Here is a 21950-nt window from a genome sequence, read left to right as displayed (position 1 = left end):
CCTCTTTGTCCTGAGCAGCATTCCACACACACACGCACACCTCCCTCCTGTTCTCTCTCTCTCTCTCTCTCTCTCTCTCTCTCTCTCTCTCTCTCTCTCTCTCTCTCTCTCTCTCCCCACCCCCAAGCCGCACCCCCAGCCTGTGTTACAAAAAGCTCGAGTTTTGCAGAGAGAAGGACCAGGATTCTTATCTTTGTTCCCCATGGAGTCTCTGAGCAAGTCATTTGGCTTCTCTGAGACTTTGCTTTGGGGTCTGTGAAAAGGAGCTGTGCGAGGAATCCAACTCCTGGCAAGAACTGGTCTGCTACCCAGTGCTGAGACCTAAATAAAAAATGACGTCCACGGGGACCCCTACCCAACTCTCGTGCTGTCCACTGGACCTCCTGCTTCCAACTCCAACCTCATCCCCACCACTGCCTGGCCAGCTGGCCGTCATTCTCCCATTCGACAGATTAGGAAGGCCTGAGGACAGGGATGGCATTATGGGTGTGTGACCTATACAGTTACACAAGGCCACAGGCCTCAAAGGACCCCGAACTAGACCTCATGCTCTGCTATCCTACCTTAAAATTCTTGCTGGTTTGTGAACGAGGGGCCCATATTTTCATTCTACCCTGAGTCCCACAAATTATGCAGCTGGTCCCACTTGTGGGGAGGTGGAACAGAGGCTTGCCCAAGCCTGGACTAGGCTTCCTGCCTTGCAGGCTGCCTCCCTTGAGTGCCTGCATCCTGGCATGCCGAGAGCCAGAGCTTACAGGCTGCACTTGGCATCAGAGGCCTGGCCCCTGCCTGGGAAACTTGAGGAGCACAGTTCCCGGTTGGTGAGAGAGGCAGGATGGTCCAGGCCTACGCAGCGGTCCAGAGAGCAAGCAAGACAAGGCTGCTGAAGCCAGCCCAGCCCTGTGTAACCGGAGCTGCTGTGTGGGTCCAATGTCATGTCTCAGCCATCACTCCGGGAACTCAGCAGGGCCTTCCTTCCCAGCAGGTTGCAGTTCCAGGGTCAGGCACCCTACAGCAGATTCATAGTGTGAATTGGAACATTCACTTCCCCTTTCTTTTCCCTCTATGTAAAGTGGTAATGACAACACCTACCTCACAGGGTTCTGGGAAAGATTAAATGAGATACTTCAACACAATGACTAGCACAAAGAAAATGATCGCTAAATATAGTTCTTACTCATTCGCTCGCACAACAGATATTCATGGAGGCGGACCAGGTGGCAGGGGCAGTGCTAGGTGCTTGGCATTTAACTGTGGACAGGATGAACCCTAGCTCTGCCCCTCAAAGAGATTTCCCATTAGATGGGAAGATAGACATCCACAGTGACAACAGTGTGGTAAGTGTGACAAAGGGAGGTACCTGATAAGGTGCCTGGGCTGGGCCTTAGAGTAGCCATGTTGGGGAGCTAGGAGAAGGGGCAAAGGGCAGAAAATCATGAAGGGGTATTGCAGGCAAAGGAAGCAGCAAGCAATAGGCAGGAGGCCAGTGAGAGCCCAGCACTACAGCATGGCTGGATTAGAGGCAGGAGGTGAGGTGGGAAGACCTGGTCTGGCAGGCTGCAGAGCCCGGCTTTATCTTGAGGGTGTTGGGGCTACCAGACGGTGTGAGGCAGGCAATGGCCTGGAGAGCCAGGCCATTTTCTGCCCTTTGCCCCTTCTCCTAGCTCCCCAACATGGCTACTCTAAGGCCCAGCCCAGGCACCTTATCAGGTACTTCCCTTTGTCACACTTACCACACTGTTGTCACTGTGGATGTCTATCTTCCCATCTAATGGGAAATGTGACAGAGATACCACCCTAGCCTGTGAAGGAGGGCTTGCAGGTGTCATGTCCCAGCTTAGTGAGGAGGCCCGAGCTGGGGCCTGGCCTCCACCCCCAGCACAGGTTCTCAGAGCAGGTTTTCTCAGGGAAGATGACACAAAGCGAGAGAGGGAAGATGAGAAGGCTTGAGAGAGCCAAATGCCTCCTCAGGGTTAGTGAGACCGGAAGCCTCCTAATGCACGGGGAGAAGCACTCTTGGGTTGCCCTTCTCTATCCTGACCTGCTGCTGCTAATGGATCCTCTACTCCATGCCCGGTCCCATGGCTCCATTCGCCTCTTTGTGGGAACCCTTAGGGGCCTGGGCCTTCATCACTAGCCTTCTTGGCTGCTTGGTTGGAGAGAGGCTCCCTTAGTGCTATTCCACCCATCCAGATGGGGCCATGTGTGAGGTTTGCTGTGGGACTTGCTGGGCCTCAGTTTCCTGGCTGGGTCAATGGGTCTCAAATAGCCGTGGAAAGATCTATATTTTGTTCAACAAACTCTTACCAGAAAATATAAATAAATACAGAGATAAAAGCTAAGGTGCTCAGGTTGAAGTGGAATAGGGGCTCCTCGGGCAGCCCCAAGTTAAGGATGGACTCAGCTGGGGGGTTTGGAGCCTGTTGGACTTGATCTCTAAAGCCCAGGGTAAGATGTCAGGGGTCTTAAACTTCCCGCCCCTCAATAGAGGGGATACTAACCCTCAAACCCAGGCGGCTCAGGACAATGGGCAAAACCCTGAGGAACAAAACCTCAGACAGGCCAGTGAGAAGGGGGTTATTATTACCATTTTGCAGAAAAGGAAACTGAGGCTCAGAGAAGAGTCTGAACCTGAACGCAAGGCTGAGGGGTTCAAGGCCAAGTCCCTTTCCTCGGCTCCTCAGGCCTCACTAAGCCTCCTGTTGTGCTAGCTCTGACTCTGTGTGTCTCAGTTTCTTTGGCTGTAAAGTAAGGGAGATGGGCCAGAGCAGGAGCAGGACCCTGAGCTGCCTACCCTCAAGTCGGCTGCAGGTGGAAGCAGAGCCTTGGCTCCTCGTCTTGGTATCAAAGGAATTTTTTTTCTCTGTCTACATAGCAGTTACAGTAGAGATCGGAAGGGAGAGGAGAGAGGGGTGTTGGTTGGGCCTCCAGTGCCCTGGGGGACTTGCCCACACCAGGACCCCGAGGCCCAGGCTCCATAATAAGTAGGGGCCGCGAGGATTTCTAGTCCCCTAGAAGCTGTATAGATCAGCTTGGACAATAGGTGGTGGAAGGAGACTGGACAAGGGGCCTTTGTGTCTTCCAGGCGCAGGTCTCTGGAGGACTGCAGAGGAGGCTCAACTACACAGGGCTGTGTGTCCACTCTACTTCTGTTCCTGGCAAGGCTGCAGCCATCAACCTTCCTGGGCGCCTCCTGGGGTCAGCAGCCAGGCGCCAGTCAGCTATGGAGCCCAGCAGGACCCAAGGCCCTAGGGCTCTGAGCAAGCTCCTTGGCCACAGTAAGAGGCCTACTATGCACGTGTCTGGACACTGACTGTCCAAAGCCCTGACAGATAGACACTGATTGGCAGAAGGGTGAATGTGATTGCCTCTATTTCACAGAAAAGAATGCCCCGAGAGGGACTGGAACTGGGTCAAAATCTCCCAGAGTCAGTGCTGAAGCTGAGCTACAACCTACTCTCCTGACAGCTAGACCAGAATGAGAGAGCAGGGGGCATTCATTCATTCATGCATTCCACAACTCCGGGGACCCCTGGGACCACAGGAGGAAGAAGGCAGACCTGGTCCCTGTTCTCCTGGAACTCACAGTCTACGAAAGAGACAAACATAGGGTCCCTGACCACCCAAGTCCGTCAGTGAGGTTGAGGGCAGAGAAGGGAGTGTGATGCATGTGGCTGGAGTCGTCTGAAAAGGCAGCTCAACCCAAGCAGCTCAAGGTTGAGGGACCAAAAAGAGTAGGGTGTTCCAGAAATTTCTAGTGCCTGTTTCTGAGGGAGATTAAGCAAAGGGAAAATAGGGGAGGCTCTCTCCCATCCCTCTGGAGCTGAAGAGAGGTAGGAGCCTGAACGCCTGAATTTCCTACCTAGGGCACCGGGGAGCCCCCACCACACACACACCGGGGCTCAAGCGAGGGAGGCGATGTCTCAGCGTGGTGCTCTGAACAGGTCCCTGGGAAGAGATGGCACAGGTTCAGGACAAGGTTTCGCGGTGGGCAGCGACAGGAGCCACACAGGCACCAGGCAAACTTTGCAAAACTTGAGCGTAGGACGGTCACCGCCAGTCCCTCCCCGCGCAGCACTGGTGGCAGAGGCGCTGATCCCGCCACCACATCGCTCGGCAGCGTCCCCGAGCGGATGGCGGCCTGCCTGTCCGGACAGAGGCGGGGCGGTGACAGGGTCTGAACCCAGTCGGCCCGCGGAGTACGCCCGCCCCCGCCTGACCCGGCGGGTGTGGGAGCTACGCCCCGCGGGCGGGGCCCTCTGGCACGTGGGTCCCTGCGGCAGCGGCGGAACGGGAGCGCGGGCACCAGGGAGAGGTGGCTGTTGCATTGAGGGCGAGAGCACCCGGCCTGGGGAGGTGAGGAGTGGGCTGTCGCCCGGAGGGGCCTGGAGCGGTTGAGGTGCGCAGCCAGGGACCCGGCGGTGCCGACCTGGTCCTGGGCAAGCAGAGCCGTGTGCGTGTGGCTTTTGGAGTGGGGCATGGTTCCGAGCTGGTGTGAGCGCACCGGGTGGGTGGTCGAACTCTGTCTCCCCTGGGGTGTAGATCTCAGGGAGTGAGTGCTTGTCCAGGTATTTGGGAAAGTGTGTGTGTGGGTGGGTGAGCTCGTGCGCCCCTGCGGAGTCGATAGCTGATCCTCTGGAACTTGTTTATATGTGTGTGCTCTGGTGTGGGCGCCCCCTTAGTGGCTGGGGACCCGAGAACCCCTTAAAGTCCGTTGTGCCCCCTTACCCCAATGGCACTCTGGGTGTCCAGCCCCCCTCCCCGTTGGGCGCCGGTAAGACTGGGAGGTTTGCGGGGCGGTGTGTGTGTGTGTGGGGGGGGGGTAGTGGCCTCGAAGGACAGTTAAGCCTCTATCAGGGGACTTTTAATCTGGCAGGTGGTGCTATAGGAAGGGTCAGTCTGGAGAAAGGCAGTGCCCTCCCTCCACTCCCCAACTAGGGCTGCCAGTGGCAGGTTTGGGGACCCCAGACCCAAGGGCCAGGCCCTGCTGTGGATTAAGACTGCTAGTTTGGGATCTGAGGGATGGGTGGCAGCTGTTCCTTTCAGCATCGTATCCCCAGCTTCCCTGGGCCCACAGCCTGAGGTGCCTGGTTTGTTTTGGATCTAGACTGGACTAATGGGGAGCTTTTAGGGTCAGGGTCAAGCCCTAATAAAGTCTCAGTTATCTGTGGGTAGGAGTGGTTGAGAAGGAGATTCTTTGAGCAGACAGGGCCCACCAAAGCTCTCTGGAGAAAGAGACCTATATTCCAGTGCTGCCTTGGCCACTGTGACCCTGGGCTAGGCACATCCCTTCTCTGAGCCTCAGTGGCCTCATCTGTGAAAGGGGAATAACAGTGATATAGAATTTGAGGGCTCTTGAGGACTGATGTGTGGGTCATGTTCAGCCCAGTGTCCTCTTGCACTGGCTCACAGCTTGGGGGTAGCTATGGGGTTGGTCCCTAGAGGGAACTTTCTGAAACCCAAATCCCAACTGTTTTCCTCCCTGGGTTGACCTTTCACAGAACTTCCCACTGGGGTATCCGTCCACACTTCCACGCAGCCTGAACCCCTTAGTGTGGGATTCAAGGCCTTCAAGAACTGGTCCTCGACAGCCTCTCCAGCCCAGTCTCCTATCTGACTCTTTACTGATAGTAACTGCATGGAGTCTGCTGCACACACTGGACAGTTTCTTGCCTCTAGACCATTGCATGTTCTGTGCTCAATGCCTGAAATGCCCTCCTACTCTCATCTTCTTCATTTGGAAAACTACAGAGCCTTGGGACCCAACTCAGATGTCCCCTCCTCTGGGAAGCCTTCCTTCCTCCCCCAGAGGCTCCTCTTGGAGCCTCTTCTAGGTTCCTGAAGTCCCAGTGCTGACAGCCCAGGTCCTACCTTGGACTGTCATGGTCTCAGTCTGTCTCCTTGCCAATCCCCAGGTCTGAGGCCCCCTGGAGGGCAGGAACTGAGGCTCATATCTGTGTGGCCAGCACCCTGCACAGAGCTGAGCTGAACTGAGAGAACAGCAGCAGCCCCGATCACCTACCCCCGTCCCCCGTTTCCCCAGTGAAGGCCTGTCTACAGTGGAGCTCCATGTCATTAAAAAGAAAGGGAAGCCAGAATCAGGTCATCAGAGTGGGTGGCACATGTTGTCAGAACAATGTGTCCTGGGGCACTACAGGACCCGGAGTATGTAGGCTGAAAACTTGGATTTCATCCTGAAGGCAATAGGGAGCCATGGAAGGTTTGTGAGCAGAAGAGCTTAATGGTCAGAGAAGCATTTCAGAAAGATCTCTCTGGCTGCAGGGTGGAGAATGGATTGGGTAGTGCCAAGTGCATAGAGGTCACAACATTTGTGATATTGACACCAGAACCACTCAGACATTGTTTAAACCCTGAGCCCTTGGCCAAACACTTCCCTGAGCCCTCAGATGCTTCTGCTAAGGAATTTGGGGACACTTGGAGCTCTCCCTCCCCCAGTGGGAGCCAGGAGACCTGTGATTGATCTCATCCCAGCTCTGCCTCTAACTTGCTGGGTGACCTTGGGGCAGTTCCTACAGTGCCAGCCTCTAAAAGGAGGCTGGAGCCAGTAAGACCCTGTGCTGAGTTTGTGCGTGGGAAGGTTTGTCACTCTCCCCTTCCTCCTGCTTTGGGCTGTCCCGGGCTCAGCCAGATGGGTTGCAGGATTGCAGTGGGCAAGCCTCATAAATGGCTGTCAAGCTTGGGCTGCAAAGTAAGGCTATGGCTCCTCCTGTCCTCCTCCTGCCCAGGAAACACGGGCTCTGAGGCTTCTGGATTCCCGAAGCACCAGTTAAGAATGTGAGAACATCACCAAGGCCTCATGGGCAACTCTGTAAGTGCTTTGATTTGGCTTCTTTCCTAGCTGTAGTCCTTAGCGAGGCCTCTGTGCCCCCTCTAAGTTTCGTTTTTGCTATCTGTGAATTGGGCATGATGATTCTTGCCTCTTCAAATGCAAGGTTACTGTGAGGATTCTTAAGACAGTGGTCAGGACAGGGCTTTGTAAGCTGTAAAGTGCAATGCACAGGTAACAAGTGTGTTACTCATAGACTTAAATGCATTTTGAAGACAATGCTAGAACGTGGGTGCAATAACAAGGTATCATTCTGGGTTTTGAAATTTTAACTGTTGACTGCCTTCCTCTCCCCTAGCCCCTTCTGCTACTAGTAAAATTTATAAATGTCCCTCATTTTATCCTCCACCAACGCTGTGAGGGAGGAATGATGACCCCCATTTTGCAGATGAGGAACTAGGGGATCAGAGAGTATCTAGCCCAAGGTCATAAGCCAAGGTGAAAGCTGGGGCTCCTGCCTACCTTTTCTTTCTCCAGAGAGTTTTGTGGGCCCTGTCTGCTCCTATCCCTCCCCATTCAAGACAGAAGCCCATCCGAGTAAGGCCTGGTTCTCTGGCTTTCCAACTGAAGGAAGTTTGAATCCTGCCCCGAACACCCATCTTTAGTCTTGCTTGTGGCCTGATTACCCAGCTGCTGATAAGATAATGCCTGCTCAGGCCTGCCCACAGGACCAGGGAAGCCGTGCTGATCTAGTGAGGTGCCCCTGGTGAAATATTTGTTCTCTTCCTGAACTGCCTTCTGTGGGCCTGTCTCGTGTACCCTGTTGCCCACACCTTCCTCTCGGGCTGCCTTTGTGTTCTCAGGCCTAGTCTCCTCCTGCCGTGCGGCCTCATGAGGGGAGGCTGGCTGTGGGACTCCATCCTGACCCAGAGGGTCATTTTCAGGGCTTGGCCAGGACAGGTCTGCTTTCTCTCTCTGACCACATCACCCAGGACAGGTTGGGCAAAAAGAGGTGCCGTGCATGTTCAGGAAATGAGTGACCAGGTGAAAGTGGGTGTAGAGTGGACAAGGCAGGCCGTGCTCTGTGGAGAGCCACAGTCGGTTCTTGAGCAGAGGAGTTCCTCCACTCCCGGCCACACTATCTCTTAGGCCTGCATCCGTTAGGGTTCAGGATGAGAAACTAGAGCTCCTGCTTGGAGGGTGGACAGCCTAGACCCTCTTGGGCAACTACTTCCTCCTTGGCCCTGTACCCTGGTACCCTGTCACTGTCATGGTAGTGACAGTGGCACTGCCGGGGCACTGGAGTGTGAAAGGAGGGCCTCCCTCAGACTTCTTAGGACCCACGTGATCCTCCCTTCTCCCCCTGCCTCAAGGGAGGCTCGCCCATCCTATTTACCTTCCATGTGGCGCCATCTTTGCAAAGGTCAACTCTGACCATGTCCTTCCCCACTTAAGCCCTGTCATGGCTCCCCATCGTCCTCAGGAAGAGGCCGAGCTCCTCAGCCTGGCATTCCAGCTTTTTCACGTTAGTCCTGCAGCCTCCCTCCCTCACCCCCCACCTCCCACCCACCCCGTTCTGTTCCACCTAACCCTCCACTCCAGCCTCACATGACCCCTGGCTTTACAAAAACAGGTCACGCTATCACACCACTGAGTCTTTGTACCTGCTCCCCCTTCTGCCTTCAATGCCCTCCTACCTCTGTGTCCATCTAACAAACTCCTAACCATCTATCAGGTCCCAGCTCAAAAGACCCCTCCTCTGGGAAGACTACCTCACCAGGCTGGTTAGGGGTTACTCTGGGCTCCATGGCCCCTGGGCTTCCTTTGGTCAAGGTTTGATCACCCACGTGGGCTTGGTCTTTGTCTGTGGCTTTCTCCCCATCCAAACTGGAGCTCCTCAAGGGTCTGACCAAGTCTGATTAAGTCTGGGTTTCAAGGGTCCCTATGAGGTTAGGCACACTGGGGCATTGGCAAGTGTTTGCTGAGACTTTGTGGCTCCTCAGAAAAGGACATGATTGTGTTATTCTGAGAGTTCAGACGCCTGTGGTTCTGAGAATCTCAAAATCAGAGGCTATCAGAAGCAACGAGTAACAGAATTAAAGAAACATTGAACATTTACCGGAAACTCTTGGTATTGGGCTGTAAGAACCAATGGAAACACTCAGAATCGGAATCCTGGAACCACTCAGAGGGAGATAGGCTCAGAATCACAGGCTCACTTGCCTCCTGTTCTACATTTCTGTCCCTTTTTCTACCTTGGGTTCTTCATTCTCCCTCTTTCCCTCTGAGCTGGACCCTTTCTGCTTCTCTTCAGACCTGATCACAGCCCCTTCTAGGAACCTTCCCTGACTGTTCTGACCACCCCCCCCCACCCCTTTGCTGGGTCACCCAGGAGGGCCCCCTGCTGAGAAACGTGCCAGTGTCTCTCTGCCGTGACTGGCAGACACAGCCCCCACATCAGGACAATACATGATTTGCTAGCCTCATGGAGCACCCACTTGCCCCCTTGTCTTATTCATTCCTCATGAGTTGTCTTGTGTAGCGGGAATTCTTTCCAATTGACCAGTGAAGAACCTGAGGCTCAGAGAGGGGAACCGATTTGACTGAGATTGCACAGCATGGGCAGTTCCAAGTTGGAGCCTGCACCCAGGGTTCTTGCCTCTTGAGTCTGGCTGGAGGCAGATGGATGTGATAGGTTGATGTGGAGTCCAGGGCCTTGTGATTCTGAACTGGTTCAGTTTAGCAGCGTGTCTCTATAAGCCATGGGCTGGGCTGGGCGGGGCTGGGCTGGACAGTGCCAGGTCATGGGTGGGACAGGTGGTTTAGAGTCTTGCCCTGGGGTGGAGTTGGACGTGCTCAACTCCACACTGAAAATACTGTAATTAGAACACCAGACCTTGAGTAAATCCTTTCCTCTTAAGATGCCTCAGTTTCCTGATCTGTAAGGTGGGAGGAACAGCCTGGCTGATCTGAGACCTGCGCACTCACATGCTCTGAGTTCAGTGCCAACACATGGCTCCCACAGCCAAGATCCTGGGGGCTCCCAAGAGGGAGAGTGCCTCCTTAAGGGGCCACAGAGCCCAAGGGCTTCCTGGAGGAGGTTGCAGAGGCTTTACATTGCAACAGCACCTGTTGATAACATCTGAGGTTACCCCCTCAGTTGTTTTCCCAGACCAGCCCTAATGCTTATGGTGCAGAAAGCACTCCAGGCAAGGCGGGGTGTCCACTGTGGAGGACATTTGAGAGGGGGCAGAGGGTGACTTCCAAGATCCTTCCTTTCTTCCAGCCCAGCCTTGCCCTCGCTACTCCCCTCAGTCCACAGGGATGACCGACAGCTGTGTCTCTTGCCCTGGCTTTTGCTCACTCTGCTCCTCTTCTCTCTCCACGCACCTGACCCCTACCCATCTTCCAAAGTGCAGGTCAGGTGCCTTCTCCAGGAAGCCTCCCTTGACTACCTCCCCATTCCCATTAGGGGTCCTCTGGGCTGCTTCAGCCCTGTTGCCTCTGCTTCCTTCAGCCCTGATCATCCTGAGTTGTCATTACCTATTTCTGCGTTTTCTCCCATATGCTACTCCCCTCCCCCGCCAACCTTGACAGTGACTCACCTGGGCCCCCAAGTGCCCTGCACAGGGGCAAGCATAGATATGGCAACCCCTATAAACGGTGAGTGAGGGAAGAAAGCTGGTGGGGTCTGTTCCTGCTGGAGGTCCCTGGATTTCCCTCCCTTCTGAGGATGGCCTTGGGTGTGGGAAATTTGATCTGTGGTCAGTCTGGCTGTGACCTTGCTACTGTGCCCAAACTTCCTGTGTGTTTCCTGCCCTTCTTGTCTTCCTGGTATACCCCCATCCTCCCTGGCTTCTCCACCTGCTGAAATTGTATCTCTTTTAATAATTTCATAAAATGAGTCTAAATCATCTCCTTTAACTCCCTCAACAACCTTGTGGCGGGGGGCAGGTACTGTTCTTAGATTGCAGGGGTATTGAGACTGAGGTTGTGGAAAGGAGACTTGTCCAGGCCCCACCGCTGGGAATAGCAGAACTGGGGTTTCCCACTTGCCCAGTACCCTCCCCTGCTCCTCCATGGTGCTCTGGGTCCAGGCTCTCTGTTTCCCTTCACAGCACCCCACCCCCAGCAAAGGCAAGCAGCAGGGTTTCCAAAATGGTGATGGGTCACTCTCCCCTTCCAGGCTAGACAGGGCCAGCCAGATGGGCAGGCGAGCGGGTACATTCTGCAGCCACCCTAGTGGACGAGCTGGAATGTTGTCTAACCACCCTGGAAATTCCTCAGCGGGCCTGAGAACTACCCCAGCCCTTCCTCTTGGCATTGGGCTCACTAGCCTGGAGCCACAGAGGGAAAGACGCAGCGTGGGGTAGAGGCAGAGTCAGGTCACTGGGACAGGTAGTCTGCGTGTTAGGCTTGGCTCTGCCCTTGACTCACTGCTGACCTTGAGTGAAAACTTGGACTACCCTTTCTGGCATTAGTTTTTTTTATCTGTGAGATGGATACAATAACCATCATGGCTGCTTCACACCTGGAAAGTACCAGGAAGAGGTGATCCTGGTCCCTGCCTATAGGGCATTCCCTCTGGTGGAGAACTGACAGATAAGCAGAGCCATGGGGCTCAAAGAGGGCTAGTCAGGGAGCTTCCTGGAGGAGGGGATCTGGGCTTTGGAGGGAAGGAGACAGTGGTGAGGGGCACAGATACTGAAGTCAGACAGATCGGGGCTACTGTGTCATTTGCTATCACCCTGGAGAGGGCATTGTGCCTCGCTAAGCTTCTCAGGATTCAGTGAGAAGAGGCCTGTGAAGCCACGTAACATGGAACTTGGCACAGAGAGAGCACTCAATTCTCATTATGATATTGTTGTTAGAAGGTAAGGAAGAGCGTTCCTGAGCAAAGCTGTGACCATGGGACTGCTTTTGCTGTGCTTGAGACAGGGTGGTAAGGATGGAGGCAAAGAAGGTGAGCTGTCTGGAGGGGTGGCAGGGACCAGTCAGGACCTGGAGTGCCAGGCTCAGGAGCTTGGATGTAGCCTGAGGGCAATAGGGAGCCATGGACAGGTTTTGAGCTCCAAAGTATGTGGTCAGATTTGTGGGGTCTAAAACAAATAATACTTTTCCTCCCACCTTCTAAATTCTTCTACCTAATATTCAAGTTAGTAGAGACAGATTAATAGGAAAAAATCAAAATTTTAATACACACATAGGAAATTCACATAAGCATGAAAATTCCAAACACAGTGAGGCAACACTGGATATATATGACATTTTGGACAAAGGAGAAAAGAAGGGAATGAGGTCTTAGATTTCAGAAGTGAGAATGGGCTATTTACAGGTAGTTGAGGAAGACTGGAATACACATGTGGCCGGCAAATCTCAGAAACAAGGGGACACGGGGTATCTGGCTAACAGGCCCCTACCTGAAGCCCTCCTATTAACCATACTTAATTCAAGGTACGCTAAAGCGAACATCCTAAGATTTCCTTCCTGAAGCAGGTTTTTCTACCTGACATCTCTTGGGCAGGAAAGCGGGGGAAAGCCAAAGGCTCTGAGTATTATTTCTTGATGAACAGCTTAAAATCAATATCCAAAAAAGGCTGGGAAAACTTTGGTCCCCTTCAGATTCATGTTTTAAGAAGACCTGTGATTGCCATATGAGAGATGGACAGGAGGGGCAGGGGTGGCGGCCGGGAGACCAGTGAGCGGGCACAGTGTGGAGGGGAAATGCGGGCCTAAGGCTGTGGGGGGAGGAAAAGCGCCATCGCTCAGCCACTTCAGCGGTTGAACTGACAGGACTTGGCGAGTGATGGTTTCACATGGGTGGAAAATAAAGAGGTTGTCAAGGACATATTGGAGGTTTGACACCTAGAAGGATGGATGGTGGAGACCCTTCTCAGAAATCGGAGAATGGCTTTGAGAAAGGGCTGTACTCCACATTAGTCTGTTGAAGGAGCAGTAGACAGGGTGAGACCCTAGCCAGAGTGGGGTGAAAAGGAGAACCCAAGGTAGAGGAGACTGGCACATAGCTGCCAGCCCACTAGCCCAGGTCAGCCTGTGCTCCTGGGGCAAGATGCGCCGGGAAAACAGTGGCCCAGGGCTCCCACACCCTCTTCTATTCCCGCAGCTACCCAGCTCCCCTCTACTTAGCCCCATGCTTGCCACTGAACTTCAGCGTGGGGGCCTGGCCTTAGCTCTCTCGGACCCCACTCCTCCATTGTAGAGAAATGAAGGAGATGGGGAAAGGAGGGGCATGTTAGTTTTTTCCTGTGATGTGTCTGAGGTCCTGGTGGGTGCTGGGATCTGCCCACACAGAGGGCTCCCTCTGCCGGGGGTCCTTCCCTCACTGAAGTCCTGTGTCTGGTGCGTGTGAGACAAAAACCAGGGCCAGAACCCAGAAGACCTGCGTTCCGATCTTGCCTGTGTCCCTGACTTACTGTGAGGACTTGGGCCTCAGTTTCTTCCTCTGTCACATGGGAGTTTGGGACGGGTGACTTCTAAAGGCTGTTCCCGGCCCTGACTGGGAGTGTGTGTGTGGGTGCACTGCATGTACATCTCAGTGTGACTGTATATGTCTCTGTGTAGCTGTATATGGAGGTGTGTCCATGCTTGTGTGTGTTCCTGTGTGTTTGTAACACCTATGGAGGAATGATGAGAGGGAGGAGGGGCATTCCAGATAGAAACCCAGCTTGAGCAAAATTGTGTTGGCTAAAGCACTGTCAGGTGTACCAGGCAAGGAGAGTATTGACTGTTTCCTGTTATGGGACTGAAGCACAGAACCAGGACCAAAGGAAGGGGCACTGGAGGCTCAGTTCAGCTCTGCAAGATATGGGGAGACCTCCCCTGGCAGAACCACCTTCCTGTGAAAGGGGGCTCCTGGGGAAGGAGGCTGCAAACAACCAGCCCCAGAGCGTGTGAGCTGAGGGGGGATGGCTGGGGCGTGGGAAGGCAGAGGACAGCCCTCCCGGGATAAGCACGCCAGGGCACCTCTGTGCTCTTTTGGGCCAAGGTTGGAGCAGAGGAAGGGGCCTCGGGAGGGCTTGTCCTGGCTGACTTCCTGTAACCCAGAGCCCACACTGTCTACCTCCCTGTGTCTCAGGAACCCTCAGCACTGCCTGCCTGCCCTGAGAAATGCTGGAAGCTGGGCGCGGCCCCAGGCGGGGGACCTGTTTTTCCTGTTTCCTGCACAGTTCCCTGCAGCCCTATCCAGGCGTGTGCATTCATGAGTGAGCAACCTGAGCGGCTACTGAGCATCCTGACCACGAGAGCAGGGGCTGGTCAGGTACGGGCGTGCGAGGGTGGGGTCCACTAGCTGGGAGACTGGGGCAGGCACGTGCATGCATGTGTATACACTGAACTGGGGGTCGGTCAGGGGGATCCCTGCCCTGCTCCCTCATCCCAGGCTATGATGAATTCAGGCTCCGGAGCCAGACAGCTCCGGGTGTCAAGCCCAATTTGTCCAATTTCTGGTACTATGACCTTGAACTAATAGCTTAACCTCTATGGCAGTATCTACTGAGGAGTGAGGGTGGGGAGTGAAATGAAGATGTTATATGGAAGCTGCTCAACCCAGGCTTGACCCCTACAAAGTGAGGGAGGCGGGGCTCCAGGATCAGGAGCTCCTGACCCATACTGACCTATGATCTGAGCCAGAGATGGGCGAGATCAAAGAATGTGACTGGCTCAGACAGCTGCCCCATCTCCAGAATGCCTGGGTCCGGTTCCCTTTCTCCCAGCATTTCCCTGGCCTGTTCAGAGAAGGGCAGGGCCTTCTGGGCCCTGCAGCTCTTAAAAGAGAGACAGCCCAGGGGCCTGTCTAGTGCAGAAGCAGGCCTTAGGAGGGCTGGGCCCCAGGAGGGCTAGGTGACTCCTGGCCACCTAGGGTCAGCAGCTAAGAAATCTTTAAGTGTCATTGTCCTCTGGGAGGCTCTCAGAGGAATAAAAAGAAGAAGATCCATGATTATAAAGCTCAGCCTCCTCTGGACTCCCATAGCCTTTTGTGCTTGCTTCATGCATTTATTTATTCACTCACTTATTCATTCTCTCATTCATGTCATACCTGCTTTGGATCAGGCATCTTGCTGGATGATAGAGACAAAGAAAAGAATCAAATGCACCCAGTCTTCTGGGAGCACCTGGAATGTTGGGGTAGAGGATGAAAGGACAAATTACTAACATGGTGTGAGGAAAGCCTGGGTGGGTGTTAGGGGGAGGGCTTCAGAGGTGAGATGACATTTGAGAAGAGCCTTATGGGAGGGGCAGGATGGAGTGCAGTGTGGGTGGGTTCTGGAAAGGCTTTCCAGGCAGAAAAACAGCATGAACAAAGGCAGGGAAGCCTGGCAGGGTACTTACATGGCTCAGCTCATATCTCCCTCTAGTGTAGGAGCTCTTCAGGGCAGGGCCAGCCAGAACTGGGCACTGAGGGACTGGTGAGTGGTGTTGGACAAAGTTAGGTAGGAGCTGGTCTCGAGGGAGAAGGGAGTGAGGCCCCAAGGGCATTGGAAGAGGCAGAAGTGAGGGCTGGGGATTTGGCTTCTCTCCATACGCAGGGGCTGGGGGGCCAGGAAAGATGTCATCACAGGTTGGTGAGCCAGCCTGTCAAGAAAGAGGGTGGGTAGGATTAGTCTGGACTGGGACCATGGCAATGGAATCTCCAGATGGCCTGGGAGGGTGGAGGCCAGGATGTCTTAAAACAGGTGGAAAAGGAGCTCCTTGGGTTCACGGGAGACTTAGGGAAGTCTCCACCCCTCTCCTTAGTGTCAGAGATTCCACCATTAGCGATTCGCAAGAACACTGTGCAGAGCAATGGGATGTTGACGAAGGGAGGGTGAGGGCCCTGGCCCAGCTCCAAGGAGAGACCTGCCAGGGCTCAGCCCTGGGGCAAGAGAGGAAGGGACTGCGTGTCTGTTGGAGCGTGGAAGGGGCCACTCTCCCTGACTCCAGTGGGGAAGAGGACCTCCTGGGGGAAGTTCTGGGCTGTCGTTCTCCAAGGCCAGGGAATTCAACCCAGGAGAGGTCTGGGTCTTAGACGGGCAGGAAATGCCTGATGTCACTGGCATTCTGTGGCAGAGCTGGGCACCCCAAGCTGGTGTCCTGGGGTGGGGGCCCCTCTACAGATCGTCAGTGTCACACTCGGGCCTCCGCACTCCTGCAGCTTCTGTGAACGAGCAACTCCCAGCCCACCTCCCAAAGTGTCCCAGCCTTTGCCCATTCGCACACCCCACCGTACTCCTTCAGGGAACCCCACACTTACCATGTCTGACACTGAATTCCTCCTCTCCCTCTCTTGCTCCTCCCAGACCCCTGAGCCAAGCCTCTTGGCCGCCTTTCTCTCCTGCCCTCCTGCACCCAGACTTCTTTTGGGCTAGTCTCTCCAGTGCCACCCCCAAACAGCCCTCAGACGTCCCCAGGCCTGGCCCCAGCTTGGGCCTGAACGTCATGTCCCTGGCCCACCACTCTCCCCGGCTCCACAGCCTCCAGTCAAGACCTGCTGCTCCTCCACCAGTGACCTGGAGAGCGTCCCACGATCTAAGGAAAAGGCCACATCTGATCTGAGCCTTGAAGCTCGTCACACCGCAGCCGAGCACTGTCCCAAACGTTTCACACAGATCCCTCACTCAGTGCTCACAGCAGTCCTGTGACGTAGGCTCCATTAGTCACCTCTTTTTACAGATGAGGAAACGGGTGATCGGCTCCAGGGGCCGGGTTCTTCGTAATCACGGGGGCTTGCTGTGCGGAGGGATCAAGAGTTGTAATTTTAACAGGTAGATAGGAGGGATGGGGATGGATTCTAGGTTGAAGGAGCAACGTGTACTAAGGCTGGCAGGGGAGGAAAGTGCCAGTCACAGAGGATGGTTGGGGCCGGTGAGGTTGGCAGAAGCAGGATTATGGAAACCTCCAGTACCAACCTGAGGGGCGAGGCTTTCTCCTGACAGCAAGCAGGAGCCATGGAGTGTTTCAAGCAGGGGAATGACTTTTGCCTTTTACAAAGACCCCTCTGGATTGGGGGGAAATGAGGCTGGAGGCAGAGAGGCTGATGCAGTAGCTTCAGCAGCGAGGGTGGAGGTGACATGGCTGCCTAGAGCAGGGGGGGATGCAGGCAATGCTTCAATGCCAGGTCCTAAGTCAAGGCCCCAGGTGAGAAAGATCCCAGCGGGTTGTCCTGCCAGAGCTCCTCCACGCCTGCCCCCTCTCAGCGGGGCACCACATAGGCTTCTCCCTGCCTCCTCGCCCTGGATCTGCCCTGGCTCCTTGGGAAGGAACTTGTGCCTATGGGAGGAAGGTCACAAGTGTAGACTCCCTTCATCCTAGTTGCACCTTTGCTGACAATAGCAGACAGGGAAGATCTGGGGTGGGGGGCAGCAGGGTATTGGGAAAGAAGGGAAACTGAGGGATCTATGGGTTCCTTAGCTCCAGGCCCCTCCCTCAGCTTCCAATCTCAACTTCAAGGGCCTTGAGCTTGCAGCTGGAAGGCCAGGCTGGGCAAGACGCTTAGGGTCTAAAAGAGGGTCCTACAGAACCCTCAAATCCCAGCCTCTCAGGACTCCCGATTCCAAAATGCAAGGAATTGTACAGCCCCAGATTCTCAGGGTAGACAAGTCTCACACGTCATCTGCCTGTGTGTCCTTCCAGACACACACACACACACACACACACACACACACACACACAGAGGGAGTGCACAAGCCCTTCTGCAGACTCTGTTTGCACACCCCCATACGCAAGCAGTTCACTCACTACCTCCATCCTTAGCATCTCCCACTGGGGAGTGGACCTGGATAGGAATTGTAGCCTGTCCCCAGCTGTGTGACTGTTGCCAAATGACTAGAATGATCTGTGTCTCTGGTTCTTTATTGGAAAACCAGGCATGATAACCTGGCTCCCACAAGCATATGGTAAGGATGGAATGAAGTAACATTCATAAAGCACAAATAGTAGGATTTGAAAAAGGTCAGCTCCCCCTGCCCCTTCACACTGTCAGAAAGTTATTCTTTGTGTTTGTTCTAAACCTTTCCACCTGAGACTCCTGCTAGGATTTCCAGCCTGCCTTCTGGGACCTTTGGGCACATCTTCACCCTCCAGACTGAGATATTTGTCCCCTACCTCCCAGCTTAGAGAGAGTTCTTATTGGTCACATTAGTGGGGGTGGGGAAAGAAGGAAGGTAGACAACTGGTTCTCTGGTTGCTCACTGTCAGCTGGGCAATTAGGCCCCATGGGTGTGTTATATGCCCACTAGGGTCAAAGTAGGGAAACCTCAAGATAGTAATGGTATGAAAGAGAAGCTGGATAGGCCTGGAGGATGTTTAATTTGCCCCACAAAGGAAGTCCCCAGCTGCCCTCACTCGTATCTCTGCCCCAGACTTCCCTGAAATCTACAAGAGGGTCACTCTTCCATCTGGTAGCCTCACAGGACATAGAGCAAGACTGCAGTGGACAGATGCAGGAAGTGCCGGAATATAGAAGTATTGAAAACATAATTTGCTGAGCGAGTGAATGAATGACGAAAGAGGGAGACCATTGGAAATACTCTCTCAGATACCAAAATACCAGGCACAGGGCCAGAGCCCCCAGGAAGCAGAAGGATGAGCCAAAGGAAAGCACATTCTAATGCCTCAGGAAGGTACGGGCTGCCCACTGGCCAGAAACACCTCAGAAGGCAATGGGCACTGGTTGTGAGGTGGAGCCAGTCAGACTCAAAAGCCCCTGTCCACGAATCTGAAATGACACCCTCTGGGATCCTCAGATTCTAGAGCTCAGAATTCCAGATCTAGAACGCTGTGCTCCTGAGGTTCCCAAGCAGAGTCGCCAAACTTGGTTTTTGTAAATGGCCAGATGGTAAGTATTTTAGACTGTAGGACGTGTGGTCCTTGTTACAACTGTTCAGCTCTTTGTAAGCGGAATGGTATGACTGTATTCCAATAAAGCTTTATTTATAAAAACAGACTGGTGGGCTGGATTTGGCCTTCAGGGTTTAGTTTGCCAACCGCTGTTCTCAAGTTGTAGAATTGCATGGTCCTGATATTCATGGATCACATTCATTTTTGAGGTTCCAGGGTTCTGAGGTTCTGGACCCTCTGGGTCCAGAGAGCCAGGTCACATGGCAATAGAGGTCTTGAATGTGGTTGGGCAGATCTTAACCAAAGGTATCTGGGCCCTTGGGGTCCCTGCTTTGAGAACCCCCCCGGCTGAGCTACAGCTGCGACCCTGATGGCTGTTCTCCCCTCCCCACCCCCTTCCCGTCAGGACTATGGATGCAGGTCTGGGCCTCTGGAATGGCAGCATCAATAACACCTGGGATGGGGATGAGCTGGGCTACAAGTGCCGCTTCAACGAGAACTTCAAGTACGTGCTGCTGCCTGTGTCCTATGGTGTGGTGTGTGTGCTCGGGCTGTGTCTGAACGTCGCGGTGCTCTATGTCTTCCTGTGCCGCCTGAAGACATGGAACGCCTCCACCACATACATGTTCCACCTGGCCGTGTCAGATGCGCTGTACGCGGCCTCCCTGCCGCTGCTGGTCTATTACTACGCCCGCGGGGACCACTGGCCCTTCAGCACGGTGCTCTGCAAGTTGGTGCGTTTCCTCTTCTACACCAACCTGTACTGCAGCATCCTCTTCCTCACGTGCATCAGCATGCACCGGTGCCTGGGTGTCTTGCGCCCACTGCGCTCGCTGCACTGGGGCCGGGCCCGCTATGCCCGCCGGGTGGCAGCCACCGTGTGGGTGCTGGTGCTGGCCTGCCAGGCGCCCGTGCTCTATTTCGTCACCACCAGTGCGCGTGGCAGCCGCATCACCTGCCATGACACCTCGGCACCCGAGCTCTTCAGCCACTTCTTGGCCTACATCTCCGTCATCATGGGCCTGCTCTTCGTAGTGCCCTTTGCCACCATCCTGGTCTGCTATGTGCTCATGGCCCGGCGGCTGCTAAAGCCAGCCTACGGGACTGCGGGGGGCCTGCCACGGGCCAAGCGCAAGTCGGTACGCACCATTGCTGTGGTGTTGGCTGTCTTCGCCCTCTGCTTCCTGCCTTTCCATGTCACCCGCACCCTCTACTACTCCTTCCGCTCGCTGGACCTCAGCTGCCACACACTCAATGCCATCAACATGGCTTACAAGATCACCCGACCGCTGGCCAGCGCCAACAGTTGCCTTGACCCTGTGCTGTACTTCCTGGCTGGGCAGAGGCTCGTGCGTTTTGCCCGGGACGCTAAGCCACCCACAGATCCCACCCCTCCTGCCCAGGCTACCCGCAGGCTGGACCTGCACAAGTTTCACAGAACTGACACCAAGACAGAAGATGGGTCGGCCAGCAGTGAGGACTCCAGGCAGACAGAGGCCACGCCCACTGGTGGCGGGAACACTAAGGATATCCGGCTATAGGACCTGAACCCCTCGGGCCTATGCAAGTGCATATGGGGAGACTGTACGGACTAGGATTTTTTCAAATGGGATGGTCTCCCATCCGGTCCTCTGCCTCCTGGGAAAATCCAGCTACATGGTATAACGGCTGGTGCTCAGGCTGGGTCAGGGCTTAGCGTGGGGGAGATGGGTCTCACCTATGACAGGTTCTGGGTCCAGCCACCCAACGCTCTGTCATTTGGCAGGGGCTCAGGACACTCTGGGGTCCAGAGTGCTCATCACTGTTTGCATGTGTCAGTTGGGAAATAAGGTTTCAGGAAAGGCAAGGGTGCAGGGCCAGTGCCGCTGCTCGCCTGACTCACCCACATAAAGACCTGGCTGTGCCTGCCAAGGTACCTAGGCTGGAGCCCAGCCTAACCAAGTCAAGTGCAGAAACAGGCCCCTAGAAGAGAGTGACATACCAAGATCACACAGCGGAGTCTGGGCCTGAGCTACCTGGGAGGGGTGGGGTCACAGGTTGACCGGAGGACCCTGGTAAGCAGCCAGAGCTTCCCGCAGGGAGCCTGGGGCAGGTCTGGATGCCGCAATGGATTCAGCAATGAATAGTATCCCCTGCCCAAGAACGGAACGTCTGGAAACTGATGTCATACACCCATCTGGAGGCTCCCCTGGGCTTAGGGGCCAGTTTGAGGCTGTAACTTATACTAAAGGTATTGTTGTCTGCTGAGCTGTGCTCTACTGTGTGGTTGAAGGGTGGGGATACAGCCTAGGAAACTGTCACCAATCACACTAGGGTCCTTTTTCCAACCCGCTCTTGTCTGCCACCTGCCTTCCCACTAGCTGCCTCAGCTATGCTCTCACATCAGGTATCCCCGCTCCAGACCCCACTTTAAAGCTAATTGGCTTTTGTGCCTGGTTCTGCTGGGCACAGAGAGGAGTCGGGATCCCACAATTTAGGACTTAATGGTGATGACCAGCCAATTGCTGGTAAATGTTAAACCATTTAACTGGCCGGCCAGGGAGGTGATGGGAACCCCTTATTTGTAGCATTGCCAATTGCCATGGTGCAAATACTCTTACCATGGCCAATTTCAGACTACCTCCCTGAAAATTTCCTGAAAATTTAACCATTGGCTCTTGCGAGCAGGTACAAGTTGCTCCAGCATACCACTGGATAATGCGGAGTGGTTGGGGCTGTGGACCAGGGGTCTGGGAAGGCTTCTTGGAGTGGGGGAACCCCTGAGTTGTAGCTTCTGAGAAGAGCGGTTCATCAAAGAATCCAAGTGCAGGGTGCATCCTGGGCAAGGACATGGGGGCAGGAGAGCAGGGTGTGCAGGAACTGGAAGCAGGTTGGGGAGCTGGAGCCCAGACTTAAGGCAGGAATGAAGCCGGGGACAAGTCACAAGGAGGCCAAGTCAGGGCTCCCTCCTTGCCCCGATCATGAGGTTCCCTTTGCACTGAGTAGTGTGGGAGAGACTTACTTTTCTCCCATCCAGTCCTCTGCCTCCTGGGAAAATCCAGCTACATGGTGTAATGGTTGGTGCTCAGGCTGGGTCAGGGCTTAGTGTGGGGGAGATGGGTCTCACCTGTGACAGGTTCTGGGTCCAGCCCAGAACACTCTGGAGATTTGCGGAGCTCAACTAGACAGGGCCCACTAGCCTTTGGGCAGGAATAGGGCAAAGCTGACAGACCTCACTCTTCACCTCAAGGATAAAGACACTCCCTCTTTGGGAGAGCCCTTGTCCTATGCGCCCTCTCTGCCTGAGAGAAGGTTCATTCCTCATTCCACTTCCACCGGCCTCCTATGA

The 21950-nt window shown here is 54.6% G+C and overlaps 1 protein-coding gene across 4 annotated transcripts; it reads left to right on the top strand.

The window, feature by feature from the left end:
• The first annotated feature begins 4210 nt into the window (after positions 1–4210).
• P2RY2 (purinergic receptor P2Y2) lies at positions 4211–20869 on the top strand. 4 transcript variants are annotated; one of them, XM_019744400.3, is made up of 3 exons: positions 4211–4356; positions 13884–14066; positions 19029–20869. In XM_019744400.3, exon 3 carries the CDS (start codon positions 19033–19035, stop codon positions 20161–20163), a length of 1131 nt encoding a protein of 376 aa, XP_019599959.1. In that variant the 5' UTR covers positions 4211–4356; positions 13884–14066; positions 19029–19032; the 3' UTR covers positions 20164–20869. The 4 variants fall into 4 exon arrangements, with proteins under 4 accessions (XP_019599959.1, XP_019599960.1, XP_074191911.1 ...); XM_019744401.3 differs by having other exon boundaries at positions 4287–4399; XM_074335810.2 differs by lacking the exon at positions 4211–4356 and adding an exon at positions 5921–6829.
• The last annotated feature ends 1081 nt before the right edge of the window (positions 20870–21950 follow it).

This window comes from Rhinolophus sinicus, chromosome 14 (genome assembly GCF_057876585.1).
Source record: "Rhinolophus sinicus isolate RSI-liver-muscle chromosome 14, RSI-T2T, whole genome shotgun sequence".
Taxonomy (NCBI): domain Eukaryota; kingdom Metazoa; phylum Chordata; class Mammalia; order Chiroptera; family Rhinolophidae; genus Rhinolophus; species Rhinolophus sinicus.
The sequence above is the reverse complement of the archived record's forward strand: the minus strand, read 5'-3'. Positions and strand labels throughout refer to the sequence as shown.

Bases quoted from the DNA above. Each gene is read 5' to 3' on its own strand.
- P2RY2 (XM_019744400.3), top strand. From the start codon at position 19,033: ATGGATGCAGGTCTGGGCCTCTGGAATGGCAGCATCAATAACACCTGG.